We start from the raw sequence: 9,510 nt of genomic DNA, 5'->3' as shown, positions 1-9,510 counted from the left end.
CCCTTCGGTTGAGTTTCCTTCCCTGTGCGTCCTTCGCAGGTTCTTAAGGCTGTGTCCAACAATCTATTAGAAAGCTAGCTAGGAAGGTCTCAGTGTCGCTAATATTAAGTCTGGCTGGAACGTCAGTGGTATCTATCCATGGAATCCACGGAAGGCAATTCGATCGAATCTCGTTCTTACTAGCGCCGTAACCAATAAGATTACGCCACAAACACCACCTTCTCGCAAGCGCAAAGTCCTCGATAGCGATGTCTATCTATCGCCTAGTAATAGACGAAATTTCAGCGATTCAGTTCACAGAGCAACACATCAGGAAGGGATCTCAAGGCCACTGAGAACCTTCCTAGGAAAAACGGCTAAACGACTCGATCGTTTATAGTGGGAGAATATATAGAAGGATAAATAAATCGCTAGGCTTGAGTCTCAACTAGAGCGATCGAAGGCCAGGAAACAAAAAGGCAAGGCAATTAATGCCAACGAGACCTTTGCTAGCATCGAGACTATACAGCAGGCCAAAGAGGCATGGGCGACATTGAGAGCGACAACGACAACGACGCGGAGGACTAGGCAGTCTATAAACAACGGGAATGGCACGTCTAATGACCCAATCGAGGCGTTCACACACGTGTTTCACATCAACGATAGTGTTAGTTGAGTAATTGAGACTTGTTCTGTTACGGTCGCGATTCGATTAGGTGGTGTAAAACGGGGTTGGTGCAAAACTTGGTGGTCAGACTTAACCTAGCATTTGGGTACCACCAGCGCTGTCCAGCAGTTTGTCAGCTTAGTTGGCCAGGTTGTGGAGGACGAGACCAGCCGAAGGGACAGCTGGCATTATTACGAGATTAGTAGCAGACCCCCCGATATGTAGACGGCAGTTGACCGCAGCCAAAAATTTTGTTGTCTGACGAAAAGTGGCAGCCCTCTGCATGCATTTGTCTTGATAGATATGTTGATATGTCTTCGTCTGTCAAGATCTGTTACTGTCAGACAGTGCCATATTTCCAAGATGATGAGAATACCACATCGTAACAGCACACACCTTGTACTCGGAACACTTCGCATGCGACCCCCTTTGATATGCGCTCTGTGGCACCATCACCCGCGACTGTGCCATGCGCATGATTTGTCGCCATGTGACGCCTCCAGCTGTATCATTGTCTACTTTACTCGCGTCCGTACGGCTTTGGCAATGGCTGAGAGGCGTTTGTCTGGTCGTGCTTCTTGCCAGGCTGGACTCGATAGTCACCGTCCACGCTCAGACACCTGGCCAGATCAAGACCCTCAGGAAGGAGGCTGAGGATCTCTTTTATCATGGCTTCGAGAATTACATGTCCTATGCCTTCCCCGAAGATGAGCTGCGTCCGATTTCCTGCAAACCCTTGACGCGCGACCGCGACAACCCGGCGCACATCGAAGTTAATGACCCTCTGGGAAACTACTCGTTGACCCTCATCGACAGTCTCTCCACTCTTGCGATATTGGCTTCCAACCCGTCGAGTTCAAGACACAATAAACCTCTGCGACTCTTTCAGGACAGCGTTCGGGATTTGGTTGAGCAGTATGGGGATGGCTCCGACGGCCCGTCCGGGCAGGGTCTAAGAGCAAGAGGGTTTGATCTCGATAGCAAGGTTCAAGTCTTCGAGACAGCGATACGAGGTCTTGGTGGTCTGCTGAGCGCCCATCTTTTCGCGGTCGGTGAGCTACCGATCCGCGGCTACACTCCTCCTCAAAAGCAGGTTGCATATGCTGAAATATGGCAGAAGGATCAGTTCGATGGCAAGAAGCAAGGCATTTTTTGGCCTAATGCGTTCGAATATGACGGGCAACTTCTCAGGCTGGCTTATGACCTTGGCAACCGTCTAATTCCTGCCTTCTGGTCCGCAACTGGCATACCGTATCCTCGTGTCAATCTTCGGCACGGAATCCCGTTCTATGTCAATTCTCCATTGAATTCTGCTATTGGAGACGGTCAATGTGACGCTCGCCCAGGAACACCCGAAATCACCGAGACATGCAGTGCGGGCGCCGGAAGTTTGGTGCTCGAGTTTACAGTCTTGAGCCGACTAACCGGGGACCCGCGGTTTGAGGAACTTGCAAAAAGAGCGTTCTGGGCGATCTGGCAGAGGCGTAGTGTCATCGACCTGATTGGAGGTGGGATTGACGCAGAAAGTGGAAACTGGATCGGCACTTGGACTGGTATCGGTGCTGGCATCGACAGTTTTTTCGAATATGCTCTGAAGTCGCATATCCTTCTGTCACGGGACGCCCATCCAGTCTACAACAGTGTCGATGCCTCTCAAGACCCAAGGATTCTTCATGAATCCCTATCGGCAGAAGAGTCGACTTCAGGGGCCTTTCTCAATGCTTGGAACACTGCTCATGCTGCAATTAAAAGGCACCTCTACCGTGGATCAACTTATCAGCACCCACACTATATTCAAGCTGATTTCTCTACCGGTGCCGCCAGAGGGTTCTGGATTGACGCACTGAGTGCATATTATCCAGGCCTTCTCACGCTTGCCGGGCACGTTGACGAGGCCGTGGAGACTCATCTGCTACAGACGGCCCTGTGGACAAGGTTCTCTGCTCTGCCTGAGCGGTGGAATCTTGTAACTGGAGGCATTGAAGGCGGTCTTGGTTGGTGGATAGGTCGACCGGAGTTTATCGAGTCTACTTATTATCTCTATCGCGCCACAGAAGATCCTTGGTACTTCCATGTCGGAGAAATGGTTCTTCGGGACATTAAACGACGATGTTGGACCCGGTGTGGCTGGGCTAGCATCCAGAATGTGCTGACCGGAGAGCAGACGGACAGGATGGAGAGCTTCTTCCTGGGAGAAACTGCAAAATACCTGTTTCTCCTTTTCGACCCCACTCACCCTCTCAATCACCTAGATGAACCTTTCGTCTTCACAACTGAAGGCCATCCATTGCTCATTCCTCGAAGTGTTGACAATGGCTCCCACCGAGGGCCTCTTTGGCACCCAGTCCATGGAGAAGAGTCATTTTGTCCCGTCAAGCCTTCACCCCTGCCACTGACCATTTCCAGCATTGCTTCGAGAGGCGATGTCTACCATGCCGCTAGCCTCGCCAGACTTCATCTAATGCCTCACAGGGACAACGTCGAGTCTGTACTTGGCGAGTACGCAGCGGACCACCCGAGCATTACACTACTGGACATCAGCTCTCCTTCGAATCATACGTATTATCCATGGACGCTTCCGCCAGAGCTAGTCCCCTGGAATGCTTCGAGCTCACTCATACCAACGAGACCGACACTTGACATATCATTCCCAGCGGTATCTCCCGCGGGCCAACCTGTTCCTCCTCTCCAACGCGTAAAAGACGGCATCTTGATCAATTCCATCGGCGGCTTACGGCTCGGAATGATTCAGGATTACCCCATCCTTTTCGATGATGGATTCCATGATACATTTCGCATCCAAACAATTAACAATATCCCCCTCGGTAAAGATGAAAAGGTATACCTGGCGCGTGACACAGGCAAAGATGTTCTTAGCCCTGCGGATCCAAATTTCACTCGCATTCGCGATCACGTTATGCTGGACCTGGTGATTGATTTGAATCGATTGATCGAAGACTCCGACGCTGGGAAACCTAATGAGCCAGCGGCGACGGCAGCAGGGCAGGAATCTGAAAATGGTGGGGAGGCTTCATTTATGATCGATCTGCCGAAATTCGAAGATGGCGCTAACGACGGCGCAATGCGAGCAGCATGGAACGCCATCGTCTCACAGATCTCGAGCCTCATCAGAGAAAGCCGTGCTCCGTCTCCCTGGCCGTTCTCAACAGCCCTTTCGCTCACTTCAACTCCAGCAACCAGGCGTGTATCTTCCTCCTCAACGACGTCATCATCCTCCCCGAAGGTGGGAGCAGGCAACCTACTACGGTACCACCTCGCTGCAGTAACGCCAACCGGCCCTGGCGCCGCGCCCCTGCCAGACTGGCCTGAAGTCTCCACCCTGGTATCACCTGGGGCTTCCCTGCCTGCGCTATCGTGGACGAAGATCTACGTGACGGATGAACTTTGCGACCACAGATTGCCTGTCAGCGTGGTGAAGCAGCATCAGATCCTCGTGGTCAAGAGGGGAAAATGCGACTTCAGTGCGAAGCTGGAGAATATCCCCGCATACAAACCGAGTGCGCAGGCATTGCAGCTGGTGATTATCGTGTCGTTCGGACAGAATGAAGTGGTTGAGCATGGTGGCGTCGGAGGAGAAGAAGACCAACCCAGCGCCCGGGGTGTCCCGAACGATGATGAAGGCGCACATCCTGATGATGCCTACGACGAAGCCAACCTAATCCGCCCATACCTGCACCAACGGCAAACCACGCCAGCGGGATTACCGCGACGAAATCCGATCCCGATGGTCCTTGTGGGCGGTGGTCGGAGAGTATACGATGTCTTCAAGAACGGTGCTGTCGCCGCGGGGGTCAAAAGACGGTACCACGTCGAGACCCAGGGAGTGAGGATTGCGAATCTGGACATTGTGTAGATAGAGAGATCGGGAGGAGCAATGAGTGAATGAGTCAGTTGTGTTCGTTACTATACATGAATACCGGAGATTACATGTAGATACAGATCCGGGCGCCCACGCCCGGGATTGCTACCCCGAGACAATTGACTATTCTGTTAGTACATGAAAACGAGTCGAGAATGAATATTCCTGCTTTCTTTAATTAGGTTTTGTATGTACAATCTTGAGACGGACAAGAAAGGAGTCGACACAACAGATGAACTACAGAGCAGAGGCAATGTCCCTTGTGAGCGACCAACGTGTCAAAACCTCCATCCTCTAGCGAACGATGAAGTCTTCGTATTTGGGCCTCCTTGTAGGTGCCAATGAACCAAATGTCAATCTCACCACCGGCCCCTCCAGCTCTTCTCATACGAGCGCGCCGCTTCCTCTGCGCGCTCAAGCGCCCGCCTCCACTCCCTCTCCATCCGCCTCGCCAGCTCGTCCGGCGTTTCGGCTCTCTGTTCTTCGTCACCCTCTCCATTCAGAACGTTCCCGGACTCGTCCATTGGACTCTCGCATCCTCTCAGGCCAATAAACCGGCCCCATCTCCTTCTTTTCGTCTCAAGATCCACGTTCTTCTGGTCGGCAGCCGTGTTGGGCTTCTGCTGTCGGTTGCGGTATAGACTCGTCCAAGCGGGAATCCACGCCGGATACTGGAACGTCTCTTCCACAGGCGGCGTCACCTGGTGATACCATCTCGCAAGGGAATCCAATTGCTCATGTGTGAGCAAGTGATACTGCAGTAGACTGGTGGGAAATTCTGGATGCGGGAGGCCTGTTGCCACAGAGATCAGGGGAACCAGTGGGGCACGCAGGTGCTCTACGCTGGACTGGTAGTGTTGTCTGTTTCGCCGGCTTGTGGGTGAGAGGATGACCTCAACGTGGTATTGTGGCGGTGGAGGAAGGCGCAGCTTCGGTGGAAGACGGCTGTGTTTCTGCGATTGTTTGCGGATTGGAGACTGAGTTTGGGTTCTAATAGGGGCGGGAGTGTGAGAACGGATGAGGCGTCTACCGCTGCTTGCGGTGGTGGTTGTGGGCGATGTAAATGCGGTCGCGTTAGCTGGATCCCAGTCGAAGAGCGTTGTTGCATCAGAGGACGGTGTGGATGCACATTCTGACTGATCTGTCTTTTCGTGAATAGTCTCGCTGGGAAGAATTGTATTGACACGCAGGGGCAGCGTAAAGACTCTCTCATACGTTGGACTGCGCATGGCCATGCGGCTCTGCCGGCCGTCCTCGCGAGGGAACCTTGCTGTCATCGGTGTATAGGTTATCTGAAAAGGTGCTATCTCGGGCGTGCGAATCCGGTGGCGTGCTTGTGCCGGAGATATTGGCACAAAAGCTGCTTGTGCAGGGGACATCATCACTGGAGACGCGAGGCTGTTTCGTCGGCAAATTGTGCCATTGGCATTGCTGCCAGCCCAAGGATTTGGGCTGGTGGTCGATGTTTGAGTAGAGGCTAGACCAGAGAATGTAGTCACAAGCTGAGGAAGCGGCTGGACCAACTCATTTTCAACAGCTCCGAACGAGTGCGGCGACCGCGGCGACCGTGGCGACCGTGGCGACCGTGGCGACAGGGTGTGAAGGATTGGAGACGTCGGGTTTGATGAAGTCATGGCTGTTCTATTTGATAACTAGGAGTTGGTAGAGACTGTATCGGAATGAAGATATTGTAACAACTCGACGATGTGGATGCTCGAAAAGAGTGTGCAGCAGGAGCAGAAACAGTTATGATAGGGGTCCACGATCACAAATGGCCATGCCCGAAGCAGGCCACATCTTGAGACGAACAATGAACAGGATTCGCCCAGAATAGGTTGTGCACCTACACTTTTCTTTGGCCATGATAAAATCGGCAGTTTCGGGCTGATTGTGATCAGAAACAGACACGACACCTTCTCTTTGTTCGAAATTTGCGGTTGGATAGACCGAGACAATGGAAGACGACAAGCAAGGTTGGACAGGCGGGCAGAATCAACAAAGAAATCCGAAGATACGATTGTTCTAGGGGCCTGGTGTTTGGTCGTCAAAGATCCTGATGTTAGCAGCAGATGGACAAACATGTTCCCCTCTGGTTGAGCTGTTGAATTCGCCGTGATGGGCCAGAAGGGTAAGAGACTCACCTGTGCTTTGTTGAGTGCTGGATCGTGACGTACCGTGCGCTCAAGCAGTGTCCGTGCTTTGTATTGTCTCATATCATTGTTCCCAAGTCATATGGAGCACGAGATGATGCTCATATCACAGATCATTTTAGAATGGCCAGCTCAGTGGAACCTTCGTTGGGCTTTGCTTGACTGTACTCCGTATCTGGGGTGGAATTGCGTTTGATTGACCACTTGGCAGATGACCTCTTCTTTGTTCAAGGAGAAGGAGGAGATGGATGTCTCTCAGATAAATGGGCAATCGTCGTCGATCAGAGAGCAAACACGCGTCCCACTTACTCTTTTGCTGTGTAGTTTGGTCAGCGGCGGCGGTAGCCAAGGCCAAGGCTAGTGGCTCAACTCTTGGTTGGTACCTTGGGAGACACCCACTCCCCAAAAAAGGAGCGGAATCAATATCCCCAACCGCCTTGCATACGTATGTACCTCGTAGTCGCTGAAGGGCCTGAGGGGAGTTGGTGTAGCCTTCATATCCCCGGTCGATCTAACACATTCCTTGGAGATGCAACCTCGGGAGTGAGGAACGAAGCTTGGTTGGGGCGAGGCTCGAGAGGAGAGCGGGAGGAAGATGGGCTGCAGGTGAAATCGAGGTTCTCTTTTATCCTCATTTTCAGTCGATTTGCTCAGCTGATGGGATGGATTGATGGGACGAAGGATGGATATGTTGAGGCACCGAGTGAGGAGTGAGAGTGAGGAGCGAGGAACGAGCAGATGGGGGAGATGGAGATGGTGACAGATTGGGGACGCCCACGGCAGATGCCCAGACTCGGGGGCGCAGTATCGAGTTAACTATCGGGGATTAAGTACTGCTAACTACTCCGTACAAACTCTTGTCCCCCCAGTTTCCGGACTTGGTGCTCTGGGTTCGGTGCCCTGTGCGCTCTGCCCGGTTCCTCTCTGGTCGACTGTCCCTCTTTCTCGTCCCGCCTCCGACATGTATTCGTGCTCGTCTTCATCCTTGCCTTCGCCTTGGGACTTCTTGTCAATGGGCTCAACCAACTACAGGTAGGAGAAGGCCAGTCCCTCCATCGACCTATCTACCTATCTTCTCTACCTCCCTACCGACCTATTTCATCCTCACATCGTCTCTTCTACCTCTTTTCTCCCCCTCCCCGCCATCACCATTCGTCCTCCGCGTCCTCTAAATGTCCATCGCACAGACATGAATCCAAACAGGAGCTCACCGCTATCTCGAAGCCACACTGCTTTTCCTTGTCTCCTACCAGATCCACGTCAGAGGTCACCCTTCGAGTCTCAGCGCACATAAGCCCCCCTCCACCACGCACCTACTGTTCTCATGATCGCTCGACCTGCACCCGGACAATCTGCGCCGTAGTTCAATGCCACTGACTGCCATCCTGATTCCAGCCTGTGAACTGCCCTCCACTGGCCTAGTGTGTTCTTGCAGTCATGCCATTTTGTTTTGGAAGTAAGGACGAAGAGCCAAAAGACGAATACGACCAGATCCCCTTTGGTCTGAAATGGCGCATGCATTGGGCAAAGAAAGAGACCGACGCTCGCACTGGCGAATCGGTGCTGCGCCTCAGCAACAACCGAATCCTCAAAACACATTGTGTCAATACCGAGTATCAAGCCCTGATGCTGATTGACCGACACACTTCGGTGCCTTCATACAAAGTCCTGGCGGTATACAACAGACCGGAGGGAAAAGTAGTCGAATACGAAGCATACCCTGGGAAACCCTTGCAGGAACTATGGCCGTCCATGTCAGCACATAAACAAAACAAGATTGTGGCCGATCTAGGGCGCTTTGTGGAGCAACTCAGGAAGATGCAACCGCCAAAAAAGTGCGTCGTGGGGGATGCCACACTGGGCGCTGCGTTGGATCACCGCTTTGGCTCTGGTCGCATAGGACCCTTCTTTTCCATTGAGGCCTTTCAAGAGTTTGAGCGGAGGGGTCACCCGACAGACGATTTCCCGGAAAAGGAGATCCAAATGGTCCATGCACCCAAGAAACCATATCAACTCAAGTTTACCCACGCAAGCCTTTGTCCTCAAAACATCCTCGTGGACGACGCGGGTCGGATATGTGCCTTGATAGGCTGGGAGTCGGCAGGATGGTACCCCGAGTACTGGGAGTATACCCAAATGTGCCATTTGACGCCCAAGACCATGGGAGACTGGCTTGAAGCAATGCGCAGAGTCATGCCACAATACGACCAAGAGTTGGCATGCGAAGAAGCATTACGTGCCAGGTACACCAGCTCGATATATGATGCACCTAGGAGCGTGAGAGCTCCGAGTCCTTCCCCGAGCCAACTACAGGCGGAGCAACAAGAAATCGACGATAAGAATACCGAGGATACTAGTGGCTAGGGCCCCCCAAGAGCCTATTCGAGTCAGGAAATTTCCAAAGCTATATTTGCTCCCCAGATCCTTGATCCGATCTGGGCATTCGTAACAGTTGGTCAAAACAAACCAGAAAGAGACACATCACCATTCGTGCAAAGATGTCCTAGATTGAAGCCATACAAGGGCACAGCTTGCAGGCTGGCGCACATCGAGGAGTCAGGGCTGAGATCCTGATCAAAGCTGAAGAGGAGGAGAGGAGGATCAGGGTACAAGTGCATGATTCTGCACCGTGTTGCTGACTTCCGTGCAACGGGACGAGGAGGCGCCAATCTTTTCGCATCTGGACAAGCCACGACTATTTGCTCTCATTGTGCTGGGTCGGGATGCTTGTCAGTAGTTTGCTTTATCGAAACGCTGTTGGAATCGTGATGGTGAGAGTCTTGTTTCTTTTTTTTTTTTTTTTTTTTTTTTTTTTTTTTTTTTTTTTTTTTTTT

General features: G+C 52.2%; 3 protein-coding genes across 3 annotated transcripts; 2 read left to right on the top strand and 1 right to left on the bottom strand.

Annotated features, from left to right (window-relative positions):
- Positions 1-1,115: 1,115 nt before the first annotated feature.
- Z519_12546 (uncharacterized protein) lies at positions 1,116-4,520 on the top strand (the record flags this gene model as incomplete). The annotated part of the gene is made up of 1 exon (XM_016770251.1): positions 1,116-4,520. One exon carries the CDS (start codon positions 1,116-1,118, stop codon positions 4,518-4,520), a length of 3,405 nt encoding a protein of 1,134 aa, XP_016613593.1.
- A 365-nt stretch (positions 4,521-4,885) lies between these two features.
- On the bottom strand, positions 4,886-6,160 carry Z519_12545 (uncharacterized protein; the record flags this gene model as incomplete). Its single annotated transcript, XM_016770250.1, has 1 exon — positions 4,886-6,160. One exon carries the CDS (start codon positions 6,158-6,160, stop codon positions 4,886-4,888), a length of 1,275 nt encoding a protein of 424 aa, XP_016613592.1.
- A 1,953-nt stretch (positions 6,161-8,113) lies between these two features.
- Z519_12544 (uncharacterized protein) lies at positions 8,114-9,040 on the top strand (the record flags this gene model as incomplete). Its single annotated transcript, XM_016770249.1, has 1 exon — positions 8,114-9,040. One exon carries the CDS (start codon positions 8,114-8,116, stop codon positions 9,038-9,040), a length of 927 nt encoding a protein of 308 aa, XP_016613591.1.
- Between the last annotated feature and the right edge of the window lie 470 nt (positions 9,041-9,510).

Source organism: Cladophialophora bantiana (genome assembly GCF_000835475.1).
Source record: "Cladophialophora bantiana CBS 173.52 unplaced genomic scaffold supercont1.30, whole genome shotgun sequence".
In the NCBI taxonomy this organism is placed as follows: domain Eukaryota; kingdom Fungi; phylum Ascomycota; class Eurotiomycetes; order Chaetothyriales; family Herpotrichiellaceae; genus Cladophialophora; species Cladophialophora bantiana.
This window is presented reverse-complemented; position numbering and strand designations above follow the sequence as displayed.